Source organism: Lytechinus variegatus, chromosome 2 (assembly GCF_018143015.1).
Source record: "Lytechinus variegatus isolate NC3 chromosome 2, Lvar_3.0, whole genome shotgun sequence".
Classification (NCBI taxonomy): Eukaryota; Metazoa; Echinodermata; class Echinoidea; order Temnopleuroida; family Toxopneustidae; genus Lytechinus; species Lytechinus variegatus.
The window spans coordinates 77,333,386-77,359,986 of record NC_054741.1 but is presented as its reverse complement, the minus strand read 5'-3'; the positions used below and the strand labels follow the sequence as shown (position 1 = coordinate 77,359,986).

The 26,601-nt window shown below is 36.5% G+C and overlaps 2 protein-coding genes across 3 annotated transcripts in view; one reads left to right on the top strand and one right to left on the bottom strand.

Moving 5' to 3' along the window:
- LOC121409124 (serine/threonine-protein kinase NLK-like) overlaps positions 1 to 9,172 on the bottom strand; it is a 61,617-nt gene extending 52,445 nt beyond the window's left edge. For both annotated transcript variants that reach the window (XM_041600950.1, XM_041600949.1), the window contains exon 1: positions 8,664 to 9,172. In XM_041600950.1, coding sequence (XP_041456884.1) covers positions 8,664 to 8,854 — 191 coding nt within the window. In that variant the 5' untranslated portion in view covers positions 8,855 to 9,172. The remainder of the gene's footprint in view (positions 1 to 8,663) is intronic.
- Positions 9,173 to 17,281: 8,109 nt separating this feature from the next.
- On the top strand, positions 17,282 to 23,309 carry LOC121409123. Its single transcript, XM_041600948.1, has 3 exons — positions 17,282 to 18,353; positions 19,184 to 19,480; positions 21,954 to 23,309. Exons 1-3 carry the CDS (start codon positions 17,691 to 17,693, stop codon positions 22,065 to 22,067), a joined length of 1,074 nt encoding a protein of 357 aa, XP_041456882.1. The 5' UTR covers positions 17,282 to 17,690; the 3' UTR covers positions 22,068 to 23,309.
- The last annotated feature ends 3,292 nt before the right edge of the window (positions 23,310 to 26,601 follow it).

The window sequence follows — 26,601 nt, the reverse complement described above, 5'->3', positions numbered from 1 at the left end:
ATAGCTCATGAACGTAAATTGTGTTTTGCATGTTTATCTACTTTTCAAGTGTGTATATCTAATAACCTACCAAAAACACTTGACTTGTGCATAAAAATTCATTGCCTACAATACACTAAAGCCACTAACAATGGACAATAAAGCAAATACAAAGCATGTCTTGAATTGTTTACGCTACGCTACACCTTAAGAGATTGGTATATTGGTAAATAATGACCAATTTTTATCTAATTGTGATTCCAAGGTAAAGTACGTTACATTTCAACTTCAAATGAGAAATATATTCAAAATAACTTTGACTGACTTTAAAATATACTTTCAAAAGAAATTGTAGTGCATATATACACATGGGTTAAAGCAATAAAGATGATTGCTCTGGACACAAAATGTGACCAAAGGCCCATCTTGCTATGTACCTGAATGCACAAAGTAAAAAATATAAAAAAAATCCTGGCTGAGCATGCAGGATGCCAACGTGTACAGTATATGAAGTATTTATGCTGTCCGATATGAAATTGGATATTTCAGACATGGATCAGACCAAGATCACTAAGGCGACCAAGGTCCTAACGTATTGCCTATTAAACACCCCCCCCCCATAAAAAGGCCAAAATAATATTGACTTCTCAAGGAAGCCCAGCTAGAGTGCAATGCCCCTGAGCCAAAAAGCGACCTACATTGTACATTACGCCTAATCGTACATGTAGGCCTACATGTACATGTGAAGGATGGCAGAGATACACGTACAATCGGTGAGAGGGAAGGATAACAATATCAAAAGAAATTGGAAGAGGCTGATTGTAGAAATACATTTACACTGTACATAGTGAAAAGGGAGAAATAAGACGGAATGAATAAAAGTCAGTCGAGGTAAATAAAATCTGGAGAGCCCTGGGAAGATAGTGTGGTGGGTGAAGACACAACAGAAGATATCCAGAATGGACAGAGACAGAAAACAAGGAAAATGGAAGTTATATGCAGCAAGCATCTGAAGGTTCAGTAAAGTTCAAATGATTGAATTCTGTGGTCAGCGTATGGAAGTAGACGTTTTTAGGGTAGGCATATTTCTTTTGCAGGGAACCTTCAATACATTAGAAAGGGAGCCAACCGTAAGTACTACATATGCGTACATGTAGTACATGTACAAGATTACAAGAAGCACGATCAACTTGGCAAAACTGACCAGATGGGTGTTTCATAAAGCTGATCGTAAGTTAAGAGCGACTTTAAGAATGACTAGTGATCCTTTCTTTTGGTAAATGGTATACACCACTGATGATGGTTTAGCGTGTAAGAAAGGTTCACTAGTCGTTCTTAAAGTCGCTCTTAACTTACGAACAGCTTTATGAAACACCCACCAGGAATAAAATTGCTCACTTTTTACTTCTCTGGTGCTGCTGACCGGGTGCTTCTAAACATTAAAGCAAAGCTAGTAAGTTTGTTTCTGAACAGTTTACAGAAAATGGTAAGCCTGAACAATCTGGGAATTATACAAAATGGTATTACATTGGGATAGGTGTGTTATTGTACTGCACTACTGCAAGATTTGATAAATGATGACATCACTATTCTATTAAACACTGCTTTTGTCATCACACCTACATGAATATAGAATAAGGGAGATGGTGACTGTTGGCCTACTGGAGTACTGGTTATTCACAGCTGACGATACATTGTCCCTGTCTAATTAGGTTATACCAGCAATCTACTCAACACTTGGAATGATCAACAAATGTTGGATTGATTTGGGGTGTGTTCTCACAATGACCTCATTGTGATCCAATTTAGAATGATTCACACAAGTGATAGTATGCTTATTCATTTACAGGCTAAACAGCAGTCTTACAAAGATTCCCTATTGAAATTAAAATCTATGCATGCCTTTTCTCTATTGTCTCACTACATGCACATGTATTTGATTGGGATTAATAAAACATTTACTTTGATAATTTTTTTCTATTGATATCAATTAAATGTATTCAGACATTGTTTGATGTCCAATGTTAATTGAAAGTCTTTGGGGTGGGGATGGAGGGGACAGCAAGAAAGAGATGGAGAGAGAGAGAGAGAGATGAGAGACACCAAACAATAGAAGGTCAAGTATCATACTCATACATGTAGATAGACCATGGAGCTATGTATAAGCTCTATGGACAGACCATAATGTACATGTACATGTATACATCTAATTACAATAAAACCTATGTGCAGTGTGGAGTACATCAAATTCTGTACTGGTTAATTTACAATTATGGGTTTAAGTTAAGAATAGGTGTCTCTAAATATTTAGAGGAAATTGGTAAGACATCATTTTCTGACTTATTTCAGTAGTATGTCCTACATGTACCATGGACCTATTACGTAATAGGTCCATGGTCCTACAATAAATGAGATAGAGAAAGGCCTACTAGAAGAAAAGGCAGGTAAGCAGTACTACATAAGTAATAGTAACTACATGTACATGTAGTCAACACAAAATGTAAAGAAAGTTCCATAAATACAATGGAGCTAAATTCTGAAATGAAATCAATTAATTTACACATTGGAGGCATGTTTAGCTGCACAGAGAAGATGCATAAAGAAAGATAATTCATCAAAAGATCGAGAGCAAACCTCTCCCTTCAGCCAAGGTAGAAAAGATCAAGAGTATGGAAGCACAAATATTAAATCAGGCTCGGCACAAGTTCCGACAGTTTTTTTTAATATTCATAGAAGATGACGGAGGTAGCGTGTGCACGCTGGCAGGCTGATAATCTTACCATATGCAACCTATCGATGACCTCAGCTTGACCAGGTTTCACAGGGATCTAGTCAGAGTGTGGTGGTAGGCGGTATGTAGATATCTACTACAGTACATGTAGGCTAAATGACTACCTTGCTTTGGGATTGCAGTAGAGTATTAATTAAATGTCGGAAGAGATTGTGAGAGCTTTCACAAAGCAGTAACAATTTTAAAATTTGTAATTGTAAATAATCCTTAAAAAAATCAAATTCAAAATTATTCGAATTTCGAACATGTACCATACAAATTTTACAGATGTCTTTTCTGTTTGAAAATATGATAAGATTGCAGGATCACATGAAAATGGAACTGAGTTAATTTGCTACAACCTCACTTTTACCATTCATAATTTTCATTCCCGTATCCCCCCCCCCCTCTTTCTCTCTTCTCTATTATTCTCTCTCTCTCTCTCTCCTCTCCCATAGACTTGTCAGCATCCTTATCACATCACTCGTTGCTGAGCAACCGCTCGTCAGAGTGTGAAAGTACAATTCAGATCTGGGAGTGGAAGAGAGATGTACATACTGCTGTGATTGTCGGAACGTGAAGAGAACAAATTACCCACAGTCCAAGCAAATAGAGGGCAGGCTACAAGGAATAAGTCACATTTTTACAAATGTGAGAAGTGCCACTAAATCGTCATCTAAAAATTCAAGTTATTCCATTATCGACAAGCTCTTTGCATTCTCACCTCACTTGCAGATTGTATCTCCTCTATGGTATACATTGCTCTGACTAAAGAAGACCTAACAATCATTGTAAGATCATGGTGAATGGTTTTAAAAAAATCATCACAGCTTACTGATTAAACAAAACTGATGCAAAATAAGAGATTAATTGTACATGTATTATCTCCTTTTCAAAATATCTGAAAGGAAACAAAATATATCATGGTTCATCCTTGTATCTCTACATATTATGTCAAAATTTCCCCCCCCCCCCCTCTTCCCCCATATAATTAGAATAATTTTCCCATATCTTTGAAAAATCTAATTAAAGAAAAACAGAAGAATACAAAACACAATAGGCCTTACTTATAAATAATAATGGATTGGTGCGAACTACATGTACATGTAATGTCTATTATCATGGAACATACTGAACAGTGTTTTCTACTGACTTTGTTATGTTTGCCTGCTAATTCAGGTGGAGATTTTCACAACCAAAGAGAAGGATGTAGTTTCATATTCATATCTTGCAATAAGTAATATCCAATTCAAGTGTATGAGAATGCCACTTTTCTATAAGCAAGTATTGACTCTATTGCATGATTGATTGGATATCTCCAGCAAGCTCCTACTGGTTTCAAGGATCTATTCTTGGTAAATAGACAAGGTACAGTACATACATGTACATTAATCATTCTAATAGAAAAAAACATTTTATGCAGAAAACATTGCTTCAATTAAGTGAAATGGTTCTATTGATTCAACCATGTAGTATCATTAAGCCTACATGTAAGTAGGAATCAACAAACTTTTATTATATCAATTCCCCTTTCAGTCTGCAGTATAAAGTTTGACTGGGGGCAAAACTTGTACAGTATGCTGCCACAACAGCGTATAGACCAAAGGTATAGACTCTCATTCCATGGGCATGCATGATGACAATTGCCAAGAATAAAAAGGGGACGCTCAAGGTTAAATTTATTGATATATTCATTTCTGCATTCAAAATGTTTAAAAATATACAGCATGAAAATTATAACATGATCGCAAAATACCCAAATACAAAGTTATTAAAAATGTTAATTCCATATTCTGAAAAAGTATTCCCAATCAGCAAAACAATCAACTCTAATTATTGTAGGAAAGATTACTATTAATACTACATCAAGTTGCATGAAATGGAAGATAGACCTACATATTGCAGTAAGCAACAATATGATGGCATAACTGCCAAGTGACAAGTTTTAGCATACAATACTTGGCTAAAGTATCTCTAAGTGATTGAGTGAGTCAATTGGGATAAAGATAGATCCTGAATCATTCCAGATCTCACAAATTAGCTTAAGCAAACACTCATCCGAATCCTACATCTTTTTTTATTCATCTTGCGACCCCATCTGCAACCCACATCCTTAGGCAAATACAGTGTCTGAGAAAAAATTGTACACAACATGTAAATGTGATAAAAAATTAGACAAAGGTTATATAAAATAACCAAACATGTTTGCCTTTGTCTACCAGGGGCAGATCCAGAGGCCCACGTCTCTGAAAGACCCAAAAATGTTTCACTAGGGAATTCAATTCCATGGTGACTCGTGTAGCCTGTAGCACCTGCGAATTGTAAGATCTACATTTTGGTATGGTTATCAGCATTTTGGTGAGTGGAAATGTCAATTGATTGGGAAATGCCCCTATATACACATGGATTAATACAATTTTGGATCTGCTACTGCCTCACACATTGTAATCTTTGCATTATTTCCGTCGGCTCACTTTATGTTTGAAAAAGTGGAGAATGAATGATTTTAGCACAAAAAATCAAATACAAATTATCAAGACTAATCCTAGTACATGTATCTGTCACAGATTTGCAGACATGGACACAAACATGTATTGTATGAAGGTCCATTAAAATTACAGATTCCTTTTACGTTTTTAGATCTACTATCAAACACAAATGAAATAGATACATGGTATGAAACTAAAAGTGGAAGTAATGGGATGATAGAAAGAAAGGAGAAATAGGCTTACAGTATTGGAAATCATGGGGAAATATTTGTATATTCCCTTTTCTATACTTTATACTACACGTACCTTCAAAAATAACTAAATGCAGTACAGCAGGCAACAGAGATTACATAATGAAAACAGAAGTTATTGAAGTGTTGTGACGAGGAAGGAAACTGGCAAGGAAGGTTGCTGGCATTGCCATTCTGCTCATTACATATATCAGGGATACTTCTCTTCAGACTACAGAGAACTTCTCAAACAAAAATGATTGTAGTCCAGGAGCAAAATGATGATCGATCACAACAGGCATTTTATTTTATATACCTCACTGGGACGATGAGGGCTGGCCCAAATGAAGGGCCATGAGCAGGTCAAACATTAACGAAACAATAGGTGGTATTTGTAGCTGCATTTATAATTTAGCCTGTGGAGTGAAATCACACTTCAGTAATTCAATGCAGGCAATATCAAAGTCACTACCCGGATTAAATTATAGCTGTATAAAATTTACACAATTCTGCAATCTGTACCTCAATGCCAATGAGTGAAATTATGTTTGAAATGTTGCGTGAAACTGGAAAATGGGTTCTGAGCAGAACAACAAAAAAGAGGTGGTATCAAATAACTAGGAGTCTGGGCCTACATGTACACGAATAGTACAACAAATTGTAGATTTGAAAAATGTTCACAGTAATTTTCTTTTCTTATGTATTTATGAACCTTTGATTTTAATACTTACTTTACAATCACCTTTTATATTAATTAACTACTGTGGTAATAACATGTACATTTGTATGAAGCCATTAATGCATGAACATGATTGATTGAATGACGTTCAATTACAATACATCACGTCAGTGGTAGTGGTACAGGCTAAGTATTCCTTTCAATTACATTTAATGCAAAATATGAAAAGTCCAAATTAAAAAAAAATGTACATGTATAAATTGGACAGCTTTCATACAATGGGAGGTATTGCTTGCACATATCAAAGAAAGCTATTTTTTAAAATCCAGATGTAAAAATGAGGTTATTTCTTCATACCTTGTGTTCTGAATTTGCATACATGTATCCCTGTATGGGCAGTTGAATGATAGTAATAAAGCATTACACTTAGGCCTATATGCTACAGGACATCAATGTACAGTACTGGCAAAATCCATCAAAGAATATAATACGGTCCCTGTAAAGTCCCTAGTATGCCTGCATTGTTAACATGTAACCACAACCCTGCATTTGAGAGCAAACTTTAGAAACTTATCTTTACTTTGTGAACATTCTGGTGTTGGAAACAAACAATGAATAAAGCCAGTGTGTGTGTGTGTGTGCACCCAGGACCAGTGCAGATCTGGTCCTGGGTGGGGGAGGGTGGGTGGTAGTGGTGGAGGGGGGGTACTGAATCTATGTGTAGAGGGGAACAAAAGCCAGGTTTATGTGTAGGCCTACTGTATCTATTGATCCAAGGTAAAATGGGACAAACAAAGGGATAAGTCTGTTCTTACTTCTTCTTATCTCAACCTACATGTACGTTGGTGGTCAGGAGTCTACAACAAAGATTCTGATTTTTTTCTTTAACTCTCTCACATCACCCCTTCTCTCTCTTTATTTATGACTTTATGAGCAAGGAGAAAAAAAAACTAAAAAGGGGGCTTAACCAGGGCATATTTGCTGTTAAGTAAAATAATGTAGAAAGTTTTTGCTAGTGATTTCAAATGGTAACCCGGACTAACCCCTCTATTAAAGCCTACATTGTAGAACAAAAATATAACTGAATTCCCTGGCATGTGGGCTTGTGTACTACATCTGTTTAGGTCTTTATATGAATAACAGCGGTGGAAAAGTCCTATATAGTTTACATACGTGTACAAAGCCTATGTTACAAAAAAAATCTTTTACTGTAATTTAATAATTTCTCTTGCTCTCTCTCTCTCTCCACCATACATGATTGACAAATTAATGACATACATGTAGTAGTCAATGGAGTATAATTTCTATCCACTTACATGGAAGGACACTGATATATTGATTGATCTAGCAATCCTCATAATCACACTGTTGCTAAACTATAGTTCACAAAGTATTTATTTTCCAAGCAGAACAAAAAAAAATATTCATCCTAATTGACAGCAATGCAACATACATGTACATTGATAACAAATGAAAGTATGAAAATCTCAACATTATCAATATTGAAATTATTTGATCATTTTTTTCTTCTTCTCAATTTATGAGGACAGGATATGACATACATGTACTGTACAGTAGGCCTTAGGGTCTACAGGGCAGTTGTATGATACATTTCAAGAGAGTTAACCTTATCTTAGATTCGGACAACATTCAGAAAATAACATACTTCATCTTTTTCCTTTTCCTATTTTTCCTCATATTTTTTCCAGTGGCATGGAAACTTTTATATGGGGGTAGCCCCCAAGACCAATCCAATATCCAATCTTTAGTGAGCTAAATTATGAATGATCATATTTCAAGTCAATTGTGAGGGAGATAAAAAAAAATAGGGGGAACAGCTGCTAACACTCCCACCACACCAGTCTTTTCATAACTTCCCTTACTTTGTCTTTTTAAACATGTTTTGTTTAGCACTGTACTACAGGTGCATTGAACAAAGAGATAACATATACTCCCTAATAATACACAAAGAAAGGATTCAAGAGTTTCTCTTCAGTCCCAGAACAAAAGGTTTGAAAACTATGACCTCCCTTCCTCTTTCACTTTTACCCAGATTCCATGCTCTTCTTATAACACGGAAGAGATTGGGATGGTGGAGGGAGAAAGAGACAAAGGGCACACGTTCACTCAGGCATTTAAACCCCACACCACACACACTAGCCATTGGCTCAATTGTGGGTCGAGTAAAGGCCAACGCACGCCGGGTGGACCAGCTGGGAATGCGACAGGTTCAACCTTCAATAGCTAGTCTATATCGCGACGATACAGTTTTTATGCATTGACGATAAGGGGACAAGGAAATTAAAATGTTGAAATATTTAGGGTACAAATCAATTAATTCATAACGACAATAAAAACATAACCAACAAATAAATGGTAATCGTTAATTTGAAAAACAAATTAATAAATCAGACAATCAAAGCAATGCATCGACGACTGCAAATTCCATGCAATCGAGTCAAGCTCGGGAGTCGCGCTGATGATAGTGCAATGCTCAAACAAAGGGGTCGACTTACCAGACAACACCAAACGCCCCATAACCGATTGGACGATCGGGCTCGAATTCTCTTCTAGGCACAGACGAAGCGGCAGGAGAAGGCTGGTAGTAGGACTGAGTTGCACTCAGAATTGCACGGTCGTGGGCGCTGGAGGACCCGTTAGCGAAAGCCATCTGAGAGTGAGAAATCCTAGATCCACAAACAGCCATATCACATCGGGGGGAGACCAGCAGCGAGAAACCCAGGCGGAAGACGCCTTGACTAGCCGGAGCGACGGCAAGCTGGCGAGGGGAGGGGGTCAACGTCGAAAAGCGGACTTTAAATCCGTTATTTCTCAGCAACGACGTATACACATGCCTCAAAATTGCATCAGACCTGATGTAATACAGTGATATTTTAACTCAGTATTAATGTCCACTTCTAGTTAACTGAGGTAGAGGAGATATTTAGGATCCAACGCGGTGAGAGCGGCTTCCACTCCTCGGACTGTTGGAGCACAGCCACCCTACGAAAATGCTGTCACAAAAAAGTAGCAGAACAAAGAGTTCACAAATCTCGCTTCGATAGAGGTCTCGCAAATTCCGAGATTGTGAGCACGTGTCTTGAAGAATGACTAAAAATAACGTGGCAGTACGTTGGATCACGCTGATTCATTAAACAAATTGATTTAAATGACATTGCTTTTGCTTTACATCATCATCACTGGCGGATCCAGGGGGGGGGAGGGGCACAGCCGGCCCGCCCCCCCCCCTTTGAGAGGCACAATCAAAATTTGTGATGCAAAATTGCCGTTTAACAGAACGGTGTGCCCCGGCCCAGGCTTTTTTTTGCTTGTCAAATTTTATCGTGGACGAAATCTGTAGGCCTATATGCAGCGCTTAGAAACACTCTAATAGGTCCTAATAATATGCAACATTTATATAGCGCTATATAAATGTTGCATATTATTATAATACATTTATATAAGTCTGATTTGACATATGGACCCGGCATATGGAATAAAATAATCACAAATGGTTTAGTAAATGCCGTAGAACTGAAATCATAGATTTCAAAAGGAGCTCTCCGGCATAGCTCTTAAAAATTACTAAAAGGCACAGTCACACTATTCGTCAGTGCCCATGATGTGGCAAAAAGAGTCAGAGAGAATTCAATATATAAATATGTATAGTCCTCTTCATCAATTTCTTTCACAAAATATTTAAACGAGTGAAAGCTGTTGTACATTTTTTTGGTATAATTTCACACACACACGCACACCCTCACACACACACGCATATATATATATATATATAGATATATATATACACACATGTATATGGTCCAATGTAGCTGTGCATCGCTGACCTCATGTCTTCTTGTGTTTCATCCGGTTTTCCTGGTCCTTGTGTTGGGATAATGAAGAATGACGTCATAACTACGAAGATAATGAAAGGGTACACTTCAACATCCCCACTAACAACTGAAAGGAAGTGATCATGTATTTCCGGGTTTTTTTACAACTTTACTGGATATTAACATGGAATTAAAAACAAAAGAGAATTTGATTGAAAAGGTATTATTCAAAGAGATCTAGCTTTCGCTAGTAAGGGGGAGTCGAAAAAATGCATGGCACCCACATATTCCCTAATCGGTTGTTAGAAGCTGAATTTGTTTTTGTTTTTGTTTTTTTTCTGGGAGGGTAGTGCTAAGTCTAAATAAATTATAAGAGCATGAGCTCAAATTTCAGACCTGTCATTCATTATATGCAATCATGATAAGCATGCAAGCGCATCTAATGTAACAGTCAATGTAGCGCGAAGCGCCAGCTAAAATAATAAAACATCGTGACCAAAAATGGATTTGTTTATGACTGTTTTTTAATGAATCATGATTGGAGAGGTTGATTATGTCACCAATCAAATAATCCGAGGCGCGGAGCGCAAGCTTAAAATTTGTTATATTCTGACCTGAAAACTAACCATTTTTTGTAGCCATGAACTTGATAGGTATCTGATTAAACTGATGAGAGCGCAAAGCGTAAGCTGTTTATTTTTTTTTTCAATTTAGACCACAGTAAACTAGAAATTCCAAGCACTGTGTGTAAATTATACGTATCTAACTAAGCAAGTACTCGGAATGCAAGCTATGAAAATATTAGATATGGCCTTCTGACCTGAAAAGGGGACATTTCAAATAGGCCTACTGTTTGTGGGAATTCATCCCATAAAGAAGATACGCATCTCGCGGTTTAATAAATACGAGCACCAAGCGCTAGCTGAACATTTTTGGTATTCAGCACTCTTTTTGTATAATGAACATGACCTATCTTAATTGCCTCAATGATAAAAACGAAAGCTCGCGAATTGCGAGCAGAATATGCATATTGACTAGAAACCCCCCCGGGGGGGGGGTCACTCAGTATATAATGCATAGTGGGTATGTGCCGCGGAGGGGACCCCCATTTTTACACCCAAATTTCCGTTCCAAGGCATAGCATTTTTGTGTTATTGAGAAAAACAAAACAAAGAAAGCCGCTCCAAGGCATAGCATTTTGTTCTTAACGAGAAAAAAAGAAGAAAGAAATCCGCTCCAAAGCTTCGCATATTTTTCGTTACGCCGCGGCCGTTCCGGTCGCATTGGTCTGCGCAATTTTGGTGAAAAGCGGCCGCAGAGCGCTTTCCGACCATCGTCTCTGCGCGAGCGCACCCGGCGGAGGCCGCGCTAGCTGCATGATGCACGGATGCCCGTTCCATAGGGATGCATACGCACGTACTCACACGCTGGCGATCCGTTCCAAGGACCCCCGTTTTCACAAAATTGTAGTTCCGAAGCCCGTTCCGAGGACCCTCCTTTTTACAATAAGCCCGCTCCAAGGCCCCCGTTTTTGTCTCTCCTGCGGCACACCCCTACCACTTTTTTGGTCGAGTCCCCCCCCCCGGGAGAAAACAGGATATTTTAAACCCCTTGGTATACTCTCGAGCAGATTATTTTCTCCCGCAAGGTAATACGAGTGCGATCAAAATTGTTGTTATATCTATTTTTGATTCCTTTCCTTTTTTTTCGCCCGCCGAATTGCTAAGGGGCCTACAATATTATTATTCAACGTGTGAATATGCCATACATCGGAGCCGCAACGAGCTTGAAAGCGGGGGGAGGGGGTGCTAGACATGCGTAAAATCACAATTTTTGATATGGTTACTGGCGACAGGGAGTGAGACAGCGGCGAAGGATGGATTGCCCAACTTTGCATCTGACTGGGGGATGATGTATCCGAACCCCCCCCCCCTTGGTTTAAAAGTGCAAAAAATATATTCTTTATATGGTATAAACTTATATTTATTATTATCATCATCCTCATTACTACTGCTATTATAACTACATGTATTTTACGACGAACTCAAGTCAGAGTCTTACTCGCTCTCTCTATATATTTAGTTTAATTAATTCGGAAGCTATGTGTACACATATACTCACATGATTTATGTTTACATGTTCACATACACGCGCGCGTACATGGACCGTGGAGAGCACATCCCCACTCGACCCCCCCCCCCAAAAAAAAAACTAAAACATTTTTTAAAGCCAATTTAGTGTTCCAAAGTCAAGAAAAAACAAACACAAGGAAAGCAAAAACGATAAACTACGATATCATTTTATAAAAATCAGGTCTAAGTCTACCAAAAACAAACAAACAAAATTATCGCTTGCTTCGCTCGCTCGTAGATTTTAAGATAATTTTGCCCATGTAGTATGACTTGTTCTGCGCTCCTCATATACACTAAGGCCCGTATTCTGAAGTCGGGTTTAACTTAAACTCAGGTTTAAAGTTGTGGTTTAAGTACGGATGGCCAATTGTTACATAAATCGCCAACAATAGAGATATCATATTTCAGCTCATTTGGCTCTCAAAATTATTCATAATTGTGTAGGAAGTATAAATAGATGATTGCCTTCACCATCGATGAATCAGGAAAGAATACGGTGAACATAAGAAACACACAGCTTAATAAAAATATTGACACTTTTGGCTTCCCATAATTTTAGTACAGAGTTAGACTATGGTCTAAGTTAAACCTGACTTCAGAAATATAAGTGTATTTTTGCACCCATACATTTTCTGTATGTTCTTGAATCCGTCGTGCGTCGATAAGCAAAAACTCTCTATACAGTGCGTATCAAAAAATCGGGACAGTTTTGAAAAGTCTATAAAAAATTTGTTTCAAATTATTATATCTATATTTTGATGTTAATAGATGCTCTAAGATCTTATCTTTTAAATGCCTTTTAAAAGAATAAATTTTGTTCATGCTTGAGCGAACACGGGACGTTTTTGTCGGGGGTTCAAAAAGAGGCTTGCGCCAAAATGGCAGAAATGGGAAATTTGATGATTAGACCTTTGGCTAATCAGCAGACTTCCTCTTAATCTTTTCATTATCTTTGACATAATTTTCGAATTATGCTGTCAAATTTCATTTACAAATTTATTTATTTACATGGATTATATTGTTTATCATTTGAACTTCTTTTACCTTTGAATGTTCCTTCATAAGTAAGAAAAGAAGAGACTTTTTGTCAACCCAAGTAAGAAGATTTGCATTATTAGTTGGGAAAATTTGTAATTATTCAAATCCTTTTATTATGTGATACAAATAATTATTACGTTAAACAAATTATGCTACGGTACCTATAAAAGACATGAATCCTATTTTCAAGGGGTTATTGAATCCTTCACCAAGTTTAATTATGTGCTTGACAGGACAAACAGGAAAGGATTCATGTCTTTCAATGGCAATGGTGTATTGAGTCAATTTTGAAGCAGCAAGATATGGCAGATTGGTTAAAATGTATTAAAAAGTTGTGAAGCGAGCAGGCAAAAATTTCCACTTTTTTATTAAAATATCCAATCTTGTGATTTTGACATAATCAGAAAATTATTTCATATTTCACTTTCTATGTTTTCTGTTATTTTCCTTTCCACATTTTTCCTTGGTCATATTTTTTTATTGGGGGGGGGGCACCCCGAGCCCCCACCCTCAGTATGCGACTGTTCAAAGGATCCATAACCTTTGTAGCACACATTGAAATGATTTGAAAAACAAAACAATCTCTCCCATACTTTGGTTAAACAAATGTTCTTGCCTAAAGAAGGAATATTCAAAGCTAAAAGATAACATATTAAAAAGGAACAACAGAACTTATTCAAGCAAATAAGTAGATTTTGAAATGAATTTTGACCGCATAATTCGAAAATTATGACTAAGGTTAAGAGGAAGTCTGCTGATTAGCTAGAAGTCCGACCATCATATTTATCATTTTATGCCATTTTGGCGCAAGCCTCCTTTTTTACCCCAGACAAAAACATTCCGTGTTCGCCCAAGCATGAACGAAACTAAATTATTGTAATGGCATTTGAAGGATAAGACTCCAGAGCACGTACTAACACCAAAATATAGAGATCATAATTTGAAACAAAAGTTTTATAGACTTTTCAAATCTGTCCCTTTTGCGCACTCTAGTATCATTAGAGCAAAATCACGTAAAACTGTAGTATACGTTATGACTGTGTGAAAGTAAAAAACATATATTTTCTGATTTTTCAAATTATTATTAGTAATAAACACACTGAGCAAAATATGATGCAGCATTCAATTCAATACGATTGTATCAGCGACAATAAACCTGTCCCCTTTTGATTGCTCTTATATTATAGTAGCGTTTCTGTATCCAATTCCAGCAGTCAGAGGTAGCCATTATATTATTATTAGTACTTCGTCCATTTAAACCTTTCAATGTCTTTTTTCACACATGTGACCATGAGTATGCCATTGTGACGTAGCGGAAGTAGCGTATACTGACACAAGTGCGCGTCTTTTTGTCACGTCATAATGGTCTCAATAGGCGCGTATTCAGCACGCGCATTCAATCGGTTTGTTTACATTTAGGGCCAGGGGTCAACACACTTTTAGAAATCGGCTTTACCGGCCATGAGCTGGCACCACTCAAAATGACGCTGGGAAAATGAAGTAAAAAGATCAACTACAACATCACATTCAACGAAAGCTCTTGTCTCAATGCTTGTAGCTCAGAATTTTAATAGGGAATTTTTGGAATTGTGGATTTTGAAGCATCGGTTTAGTAGGGAAAGTATAGACAAAAACATGTAAGTAGACTATTTACGTTTCATCATACGGGGAAATAAATTAATAAAAGCAAGCACACTATTACAACGTGGTTCGTTTGAGACAAAACAGGAGCGTATTGAATGCCTTGGCCTTGTGCATAACTTGGCCTTAGCCTTGTGGATTTGAAGCCTTAAAGGGATGGTCCAGGCTGAAATTATTTATATCTAAATAAAAAGAGTAAAATTCACAGAACAAAATGCTGAAAATTTCATAAAAATCGGATAACAAATAACGAAGTTATTGAATTTAAAGTTTATCAATATTTTGTGAAAACAGTTATAGGCACATCGTCATGAATATTCATCAGGTGGGCTGATGATATCACATCTCCACTTTCCTTTTTCTCAAGTTATTACATGTAATCATAAATGTTCCATTTTTTCATACATGTGTAAATGATTTGTCTCCATTATGATGAAATAAGTTGCAGCAATAAATAACTAATGAACTTAATCAGTTGTCAGTCTAATTGTTTAAGTTCTTAGTAGAATTTTTTTGAATAAACCTAATTTCATAATCAAATACAAAAGAAAAAGTGCAGATATGACATCATCAGCCCACCAAATGAATATTCATAAAGACATGCCTCGAACTGTTTCACCGGAATAATGCAAATTTTTAAAATTTGTTATCCGATTTTGATCAAATTTTCAGCATTTTGCTATGTGAATTTTACTCTATTTATTGAGATATGAATATCTCCAGCCTGGACCATCCCTTTAAAATCCAACGCATTTTCAAAGCATATACCCAGTGGATGTATGTCTGGACATTTTAACAGCCATTTTGAAAAATTAACAAGCGAAGTTTCATCAACTTCTAGTGCAAAATGTTAGGCAGTATTATGGTGAACAATATTTTTGTCTAATAACACCCCGCCCCTCATTTCTTGCTTTAACTAAGGCACTTGGTGCATAATGTACAGAGTGTTTTGTCTGTTTCTAACGCTATTTTTTTCTTGCAAGGAGTAGAGCAACAAGGAGGAAACGTCTGATAAAGAGTTGGGTGGGGCAAATGATATGCCTGCCCCCTATTTTAAAGTGAAGGGTACATATCCAGTATCCGGGCCCCCGTCCAACACTTGTTGATACCCATGATAGTAACAGTAAAACTAGATGACTTGTATAGTAATAGAAAACGCTACTAGCAATTGGTCAGTTCTGGAGTAAATCCTGGAGGATATCTCACACTTTCCGGGGAGGGGGCTGTAAAATATACCATTGACGGATCCAGGTAGGGGCACATCCGACTCGTGCCTCCCTTTTGAGAGCCTTAAAAAAATATTTGTTAGTGAAAATTTCCTGTACGTATACCCGAGTGAAAACCTTTTTTAGTTGGTCACCGTCAATCGGGAGTGAGGACTTTTTAGGAACAGAAATCGCAGAAATCCCCCTTGAAAAATCCTGGATCCGCCCTTGCATTCACCCCCAATTTTCAATCGAAATACGTACATGTACCTGTTAAAAGATACCTTTTATTGAACCCGGGCCTGTGATGCAGCCGATACAAGTTTGCAATAAAGTCGTACATACACTCATAAAATGTGGGGCACACTGATGTATGTTGATAAAAAAGATTATATATTCTAGGCAATTATCCAATTTCAAGAGCAAATTTATCACCCATGCAATTTTGTCATTACCCAATTTTGGCAGATTTTAAACAATAGTTGTGTGGTCCGCATACTGCCCAAGGTTTGTTAAAAATTGGGCATTTCTTGCTCAACTATTTTAAGAGTGAAATAATTTTCAGTAGTTGGAACAAAATGTTGTTCAAAAACGTCTTTCAAGGGGTATAGAAATATGGGAGAGAATTAATATGCTGAAAGCCTGTGGTGAGCGAGCGCAGTGATTGCCCGTTTCCTCGTGTTCTATTTGTTTTTGTAGAGTGCATCATTTTATGTTCTTTTATGGTGTAGGTTGACACTTTTTGTCTTAGTACTCTTTTCGCCATAAGTGGCCGCTCAACTCTATACACAAATTTTAGGACATTAAATTGATCCCTGAAAATGAGTATATGTTTTACCAAAACCTATTACCATGGAGCTATTTTCCTGCGACCTAGAAATGAACAAAATCTAATTTGTATGATTTTTTCCATTGGACCCCATCGAATTAATTGTTATAGCCTACGATTCACTATCTTTGAATTACCTCCATTAATAGGTCGGATACGATTAATATCCTTAGTAAGATTTATCCAAGCAACAACATATAATTCATCAAAATAAACATTCTCCAACTTGTGTCTTTTACTTAAAGCACACTTCTTTAAGTAAACAAGAGATCCTATGTCCAGGGGAGGGGACTTGCAGAGATATTTGCATCAGCTAGGACGTTATTCCGGGCTGCTACCTTGTCAGTCCTTTCTCTGAAAACCTTTTAGCCCTCTCAACCAACTCGGCTTGTTCTTTAACAAAGTTTTGTTCCCATTCTACATCAGACACATATCTCATTCTCATTATGTAGGTCACGTAACGTAGCAACGCCTAAATTGACTTCAAACGATGGCTTTGTCATCATTGACCAACCAAACGAACAAGAAGAAAATCATCATATAAATGAACATACATCGGAACATGCGAAATCACTCCCGATTTCGACATCCCCGACGAATGACCCCCAACGACCACAGGCCACGGGGGGCCAAAGTCCTACTTCATCATCGTCCCCATCACTCGACGAGTTTTGCCAGTCATTCGAGAATGCAATGACAATTGCCCAACATGCCGAACGTGCGAAGACCGAGGCTCGAACTGCAATCGACAGAGCCGAAACAGCCCGAAACCTTGCCGAACAGGCATGGGACCAGGCGATGTCCGCAGCCGAAGCCGCGCAGAGTATTGCACGATCTGGACTTGCAGTAGCCAAACTTTCTCTCGATGCCTGCAATCCAAGATCCAAGCCCAACCACCAGACCGACTCTCTTAAGACTGCATTCGATCTCTTTGCCAGTCAACGAGAACCTGTCATGGATTTTGAAAGATTTCAGGAAGCTCTTAGCTACGATGATGAAGCAGCACTTGACATTGTTGGCGAGTTTGAAGAAGGGGAGAGGGAGTATCCATGTGACATGTACAACTGTACTACTTGTCGCAATCGTCAAAAAGCACAGAGTTGGAGATTCTTCAAGGTTTCTCCTGATTTCTCATCTCCTCCTAAAGACACACCAACAAGTCGATCGTCAGGACCTTGCCTCGATCACACACCAAAGGCCAACACTGGAATACTTGGATCGACAAAGAAGAGAGGCCACACTGGTCGGAAGCTTACTGGGGTCCCGAAGTGTTTCGAGAAATACTCGTCACCCCTTGGTCAATTCTCGGCAATATCCCCCCGAATTCCGAAGACGGTCACCCAGCGCCCGGTCAAAGAGCAAGGGAAAGTTTGTGGCATCAGCCTACTATCAACCAATCAGATTGGGGAAAAAATTCTTGCAGTCAAACCCTGGACCGATGCCAGCACGCCAGTCAGCATCAGATGAACTTGAGTATCTCACATTCTGGCCTACCAATGACAGTTCCCAGTTGGAAGATCCTTCTTATGTAAGTTTATTGGATTACATTGCTTATTTACTGATTAGTCAAATTCAGTCAGCCTATCAGTCATACATGTATAATCTATTTTCGGATATATTCTCTAACCATTTTATTTATTGCTTTATTGCACTCATAGATCTATCAAATGTTCATTTGTTTGTTCTTTTATTTATCAGGTCATCCATACATGTATGTTTATTCGGAAGTTAATTCATGAATGTTGTCAAGAAGTTGTTTCGACAAATTATAAAGCCAGTATTACAGAGTATCTCTTTATATTCCCAAACTTGTTTTGTTTAATTTTACATGGAGACGCTTTATCATTCTGTTTGAATGACACCAAGTTTTTAATCAGATTTTTTAGTCAGTCAACTGTGAAATAGTGATCAAATAATGATTGCATTTTTGTTTACCTATAAAGCGGTAGGCTTTGTTGAAATTGCATAATCGACAGCAAATTTATGTATTTATATGTCTCAGTCTCACCGTGGATATCGTGGATAAACTTTGTTATTAATGCCAAATTACCAAATATAGTTACTTTTTTGTTGCATCGTTCAACCAGGAAGTTTTTTTTTTCCAAGATATGAACCGAATTTGAAATTGCTATTAATGGCTAAGAGTACCATAATTGTGATAATTTGATCAGGGATTAACTATTTCCATTTGGATGAAACGAAATTTTCATGGTTTTTTTTTTGTTTGATTTATGTTCAACGGTAGAAATATGATGTTTATATTTATGTGCGATACGTGTGTATAATACTAGGTAATTTCATGCCCGTCATTATATTTTTTGTAAATCTGCATTATAATTCTCATTTTGTTTCATTCAGTCTGACGAAGGAGCAAGCAGCGATGATTGCTCTCAGTCTGCACCCGTATTCCTTGGTGTTCGAACCCGTAGAGCCGAGAGCTGTGAAGAAGGTCTACTGAACTCACCCTTGAAACCACGACAGCTCCAGCGCCTAAGTGACATGGAGCCTACAGAGGAAATAGCTAGAACTAGGTTTCATCAAGTCACTGCCGCTAGAAGGAGCCAGAGTTGCTCTAGTGAACCTGGAGCCGACCAGGCTAAACGACCCTGCTCTCCGCTTGTTCTCCCTGAAGTTGACAGTGGCACCAATGTACAGGTCAGTAACAAAGCCAGTAAAGTCTTCTGCTTTATACTCAGTTTCGTCATCATCGATCACCACCACCACTGTCACCATGCACCATCACCCTTGCGGCCAATCATTATCACCATCATCACCAACACCAACATGACCACCACCACCACTATCACCATCACCACCGTCACCATCGTCATCATCACCATCTTCACCATCATCATTATCATCATCATCATCATCATGATCATCATCATCATCAATTTCATCATCATCATCATCATCCGGGGACGGATTCAGCTAACAGATTATTATCTTTTTTCTATTTTTTTTTAGTGGGGGTAGTCCTGACTGTATCATATAACAGAAATAAACAATGCGAGAGCGAAGCGCGAGCTGAATTTTTGATATACTGACCTGAAAACTGGACATTTAAGGACCCTTTACCTGTGAACAGGATATGTATGTATGCTATTTTTTAAACCTGAAAACTGCCATTCTATGCACTTAACTGTTTGTAATCATGAACAGGATAGGTATCTAGCTAAACATGATGCAAACGCAAAGTGCGAGATGAAAATTGTGGATATACTTGATAACTGGGATCTAAGCATGTGTTTAGTTTTAAAGTAGGAAGTATGAGAGCGCGAAGCGCGAGCTGAGAATTTTGTCAATCTAGACCTAAAAACGGGACATTCTAAGCCTTTTTATTTTGTAATCATTATACAGGATGAGTCATTGGTGTCTTATTAAAACATTGATACGAGCGTGAAGTGTGAGCAGATGTTTTTTATATGCCGACCAGAAAACCTTTACAGTTTAAGCACGTTTTAAATAAAAAACGGGATGTATATTAGTCTAAATGTAAAACAAAATGTTGAGAACTCTATCGCAAGCAGAATTGTGCTTATTGACTTGACCAACTGGAAATTTTAAGCCTTACTGTATGTTTTTGAGCAAAATTATTTTCTCACTCATATTGCCAGCGCGAAGCGGGAGGGATATATTTTGTTTTATAATATAAATTTATATAATGGCGTGAAAGTTTGTCTTTGTTCTAATTTTTCTGCCCCCTCTCCCTATTCCATTCACTTTTCTTCCTCCTCTTCTTTTCTTTTCTTTTCTCCTCTCCTTTATTTTTAATTTTCTTTCTTCTCTTTTTTTTTGTTGCGCTGCCAATAAGGGGGGGGGGGGCATTCAGCACCCATAGATTTGATTGTGGTTATAATGGTGATGATGTTCGTTGGCCTGTTATTCAATTTCATTTATTCCAAAAACATTTCTTAATCATTATCGGTGCATCGTCATGCTTGAAGATTTCAGTGATAAACATTTGACTTTTCCGTCATCGCTAAAATACGATTGGTTGAAGTTCCCTCCACATTTTTTTGTTTGTTATTTATCGCTCTAAAATCATTGATGTCAAATAATTCACATAAAATGCGTCAGTATTTTCCCTTGCGTTGAGAGGTTGTACGCACGTACACGAAGGTTTCTCTTCAATGAGCTTCTGGTGACGTCTTCAAAAGCATTTCTCTCCGAGATAACTATCAATGTAGATCTATTTTTAGACTAGAAATGTATCAATACATTAAATAATTGATTCTCGCCGCCTGTTTATGAAAATTTCCTTACTCTATTTTCTGCATTTCCATTATTTGTTGTTACCCTCCATTACCAATCAATCCTATACAGTTTTACGTTTTCATTATTTCAAGTATTTTTGTACGTATACGTAGGCCTTCTTTCCTTCCTCTGTTTGTCCCGCTAAATATTGATTCATTTTTGTAATTTCCGTCATCTGTACCGATTTCATTATGTTTTACACGCATTTTATTACTTCCCATTTTAATTTTTAAACGCATAATACCAGTATTGTGGAGATAGAACCGTGGTGAAAATGACTAGCAAATTATAATATTTTAATGATTAACTGAAAAGAATAAAATGCAGGAATCCTTAGATTGTTTTTGTGAATGATAAAAAGCCCAAATAATTTGATTCTTACACATTTCAGTGAGAAAAATTCAGTTACAATAGTTTTCCAATAATGACATGAAAACTGAGCAAGTTTTTAATAGTTTTGATGGAGAGTTTTAAATGTGATTTCTATCGGTATACAAACGCTATTGTTGAAATTAGTGTAAAAAAATGACAGGTAAAAATTAGTCAAATATTTGGTTAGAATCTGCTAATCTAGAATCCATTTTGGTTGATTTTGGCCATTGTTTGTGGTTGGACACATATTCACCAAATGATTGGTTATTCTGACCAATTTTTAAGTTTGTTGCATTAAAAAGGGGGCGTCTAGCACAAGAGAGAAGTGCAAATTTTTTAAATGGTACAGTTGAATATAGTTGCAAATTAGAGAGATAGTCTCTAACATAAGTTTAGGAATTTAAATGTGCTTGCCCGAGTGGGCGATACTCCAAAATTTTCTTGCCACACGGTTGTCTATTTTTAACGTAATGATTATATTTATTTGTTAATCTCGCAGATTCTGCCGAACAACGTTCAAGTTTTCACGCCACCCCCGGCTAAATCTACCACGCCCCCTACGAGTCGTCATGGACACATGACGTCATCCACCAAAGCTTACCTTTCCGACTAACAACACATGACACGGATAAGGAGAACTCAATATTCTTGGAATGGGAACCGCCTTTAGTTTAGGGATATCATACATCGATATTGAATAATAATACAATTTGATAAATATTATGAAAAAGGTGAAAGAAGAGGGGCAGAGAAATACTTTCTTTTTTCTTCGAAAAAAACACCCAATACATTTGTAAATACTTGTATATATAAGAGTCTAATAGAAGTCTTTATCACTTTTCCAGATTCAAATCAGATTAATTGAAACCTTGTAGAAGCCACTCAGAATACTAAGTTTATTACTGTTAAGATGAAATTAACCTCCAGAAAAGTGTAGATAATAATCATTGACGTATGTCAATGAAGTGAAGATGAAAAACGTTCAAGTGTATGCTTAGTTATGTATAAAGAATTGTAGTTGAAGTTTTACTGATTTTGTAAAGAATTATGTTATTGCGTATTTCATGTTGGGATTGCCTTTTAATTTTTGAGTTGTGTGTAGACGTGATTCTCTCTACATCCGGCCTCTAAAAATGATTGAAAGCTGGAAATCTGAATATTTTGTCTTTCAATTTCAAAAGTAAAGGATGGGGTTTGTTTTCTTAATGTTATTCATATGATCTTGGGGGAAAAAGCTATACCTTGTATATCTATGTAAATATGTATATGTATCAAAACAATAAAACCTCGAGATGTAAAGAAAACAAAATAATCATTTTGAAAGCGATATTGTATGTAAGCTTCATGTATTGTAACATTGATCACAAATGCTTACTAAAAAGATAATTCTTTGAAACGGTGATAACATGACATTTCTCAATCCAGCAGTATAATGTCACATACCGTCTTTGACAAACTCATGATACTCGCTTCAATAATATAACATTATTCTTCAATTTATACTCCTTTATCAGGTTCGTTAAAATTTTAGAAAAAAGGGCGATAACTGTAAACATTCAGTAGTCAACATCCTCTATCTATTCCATAAACGAGATAAGCTTTTTGCCTAGCATTTTGCTTGTCTAAAAAATCTTCACTAACGTTGTTCTATAAACTTTAAGACATTTGTCTCAAGTCCCTTTAAGTAAAAAAAAAAGAAAAGAAAATAAAGGGAGAAAGGGAAATTGTGAGGGGGAAAATAAAATCTAGTAAGGAATTGAAGCAAGAAGGCGTAGATAGATAGAATGGGAAATGATTGAGAAGAGAGAGCAGGCAAATAAAGGGAGGATGAGAGATTATGGAGTCACAGAGAGGGAGAGAGAGAGAGAGAGTGAGAGATAATAGCAAATATGAATATCATCAAAATCGAATGAATAATTTCACAACAAAAAATATTATTTTGTGAAATGATACATTATATGAAATGAGGAAGATGATATTACGTTTCCACTTGTAATTAGAAATTATTTCCCTTGTTATGTATTCCTAAAAGTGAATAGAAAAAGAATTCCTCACAGTAATGAACATTTCCATGGTTTACATTTTTGGAACAGAAAATGAAAAAAAACTTGTAATTTCATTTAATAATCATACTGAACAAAAAGTGGATTTGTAACATAAATGGCCCACCGCAATTGTTCAGAATCAACAAGAACTGAAGCACCCCCCAAAAAATTCTTTGGGGTGATGTTTATTATTCTCCATAGACTAGGCAGCACCCCCGAGGTATTCTGGAAGATGTATAAAAATGGGAAAATGTATAGCCAAAATGACCTCCATTTTCTTAGTGAAATCCGTTTTTTTTTTTTGCTTTTCACATTTCTCCGGACCAATTTGTTGACCTCTATTTTGTCTTGACCCCCTAGCCTTTTTTTTTTTTTCAAATTTACATCAGCCTCTCTAGTCAAATTTTTTTTTAGAACCAAGTGAAATCAACTGGAATGACAAAAAAATGGGAAAATTCAAGGGAATTTCAACTGGATTTCAAGATCGGTCAATTGACCAGGCCCAAGGCCACTCATCACACACTAGTAAAACGAGAGACAAAATTAGCCACAATGGAGTCAGATTTAACTTTAATTCTACATTATTGGATATTCGAGGGGCATTCTAAATATTTTGTGTGTATTTGAAATATTTGGACATTATCTTGTGGACGTACAGTTTTGGAAACTTTCAAGGTACATTCTGAATGCATTCTAAGTATTATTACAACATTCCAGCAGCATTCAAAAACATATATATTGAAGGAATTGCACTGAATAGTGGGGTGGGGGGGGGGTGACCTGCTGAGGTTCTCATAACAGTCATTTCATTCTGCTTAATTATGGTATGGGGGCTTTAGCACCAAACTCATTAGGACACACTCTCAATCACTGCCGGGGGGGGGGGGGTGAAATTCAAAATGTGGCAACTTTATGTTTTACCCAATATTGATGGTATGTCGGTTCTGCCTGTTCATTTCATTTGTAATCCATCTCACTCCATTCAGTGAAATTAACTAAATCTCAAAGGTAATAAATAAAGGTAATAGACATACATGTATATAGATTAGAGCAAACAAGGATAAAAATCAAGATTGAATAAATAAAAGAAAAATAGAAAGAAAATACCCTTTAGTACTCAGAGGTGTTCTCTATGGCCAAATATATAATGCAAAAGTAGAAGTGCATAATTTTGTCCAAAGATTGGCATCCATAGGTTATAGGATTACCAGTAAACACATAGAACTATAAGACCATATTCTCATCAATGAAAGATTATGAGAACATAAAAGAAACACAACAAAACATAAATATGCAATGTTAAAGATGCTTCCTTGCATTTATTGCAATTTTTGGAGATATTCATGATTTATAAGAATGGTGCACTTGTCTCAAAAGACACATACTTCAGTAAAAACACTACAAATATATATTTAAAAAAATATTAATTTTCAAAGAGAATCTATACTCTTGATATATATTGACATGGCCCAAAATACACAGATCATGAAATACATTACTTCCACCTCTCACTTTTACAAAACTGATTAAAATACAAGATTTAGAATAATTTATCACACTAATATTGCATAGAAAACAATTCACATGAGGGATATTCCACTTCAAAGTGATTGTAACTTAACCTTTTCCTAATATTTAAGAACCAAAACAATAATCATAGCGAAATAGATTGAAAATTGGCTAGATAATAACAAAAGTCAATAATACCAAAAGTATGTTTCTTGAAATGAAAAAAAAAATCTAAATTATACTGGACCATGGAATCATGCTCACATGAGCACACAAAAAAAGCAAATTCGACACTTTTCTTCTGTCACAGGAGACATCAAACATGGCAATCAGTATCGCTTTCTTTATTTAAAATTAATTTTGTTTTTACTCAATCATGACACGAAGATGGCATCTTGCAGTTTACAGGATAATCGCGAGCATTATCTATGCCTGTAACACCAAGGATTCAAATGAGATGGAGTAACAGCAAACAAAATTCAGCAGAAAGTATGTCAGGCATGCAGTTTGCTTGACATTTCTTGCAAATGTATCTACAAAAATATTCCCGCATGACTCTGTACTTATAAGATTATATAAAGGGAATTATGCTGATAATTGCTTTTTCAATGCAACTTGTCTGGTTATATGTGTAGAACATAATTCAGAGGCATGTGAAAAGAAATTATGCAATATCCTGAAATATGACTTAAATTTACTTGACTGGGCATGTGCGAGCACTCATCTGACATGTACAATAATGAACACTACCACATTTTGAATTTTAATTTGCTGCCAATGATTGGAAAAGTATCAAAATCTAGTTTCAGTAAAGGTCAAATTCTTATATTGTTCACTAATTAAAGATGACTTGATACAATCTGGCCAAATCTCTCAATGTAATATTGCTTAGGTATTGATGTTTTGACATATGTTCAAATTCCAGTTTGTTTATTGAAATAGAAGATGGAATATCATTACAAAAAATCACTCCTTGGATTTCCCCATGAAACTAGCGGCTTTGAACGACGGACATCAAAAAGGTACTTACTGCCATTCTTTCTTTTGTGCTTCTTTAGAAATGAACAGCTGCTTGCATAAATTTGTCGCCCTTTGTACTCTACTCACAGAAACTTCTTGGTGACATGAAGTTTAGCATTTCATAGAAGAGATGATTTTTAGGATTGATTACAAGTGCAATCAAGCATACCAGGGAATAATTTTTCTAGTATCACATCGCAATTTGCACCTCATTTTTTGAAAGACTGCTAAGCATTAAGTCTTTCGTATAGTAAATTTTTACCTAGAATTGTACAATACTTAGAGCTTTTCTCTTATAACCAAAAATGCTATTCCAATTTGTAAAGCAAAATTATTCCCTGCATACTATGCTATGTGATGTCTGCCCCTGGTGAACTGTAACTGTTTACATTAGATTTTTCAGCTTCACATTTAGGAGGGTTACCGTAAACTGAATGTTTGAATGAAGTAGTAAATGACAGAGAAGAGTGGAGAGAGGAGAAAGGGGTCACCTGAATCATAGTGAAATACATCTCGCTGATTTTAGATACAAGAAGTAAATGAAATATAAATATGTGTGTAAGAATCATAAGA

Coding starts and splice junctions, on each gene's coding strand:
- LOC121409123 (XM_041600948.1), top strand. CDS start 17,691: ATGCCTGCAATCCAAGATCCAAGCCCAACCACCAGACCGACTCTCTTA. Junction 18,354..19,183: donor AGTTGGAAGATCCTTCTTAT/GTAAGTTTATTG, acceptor TGTTTCATTCAG/TCTGACGAAGGAGCAAGCAG. Junction 19,481..21,953: donor ACAGTGGCACCAATGTACAG/GTCAGTAACAAA, acceptor TTAATCTCGCAG/ATTCTGCCGAACAACGTTCA.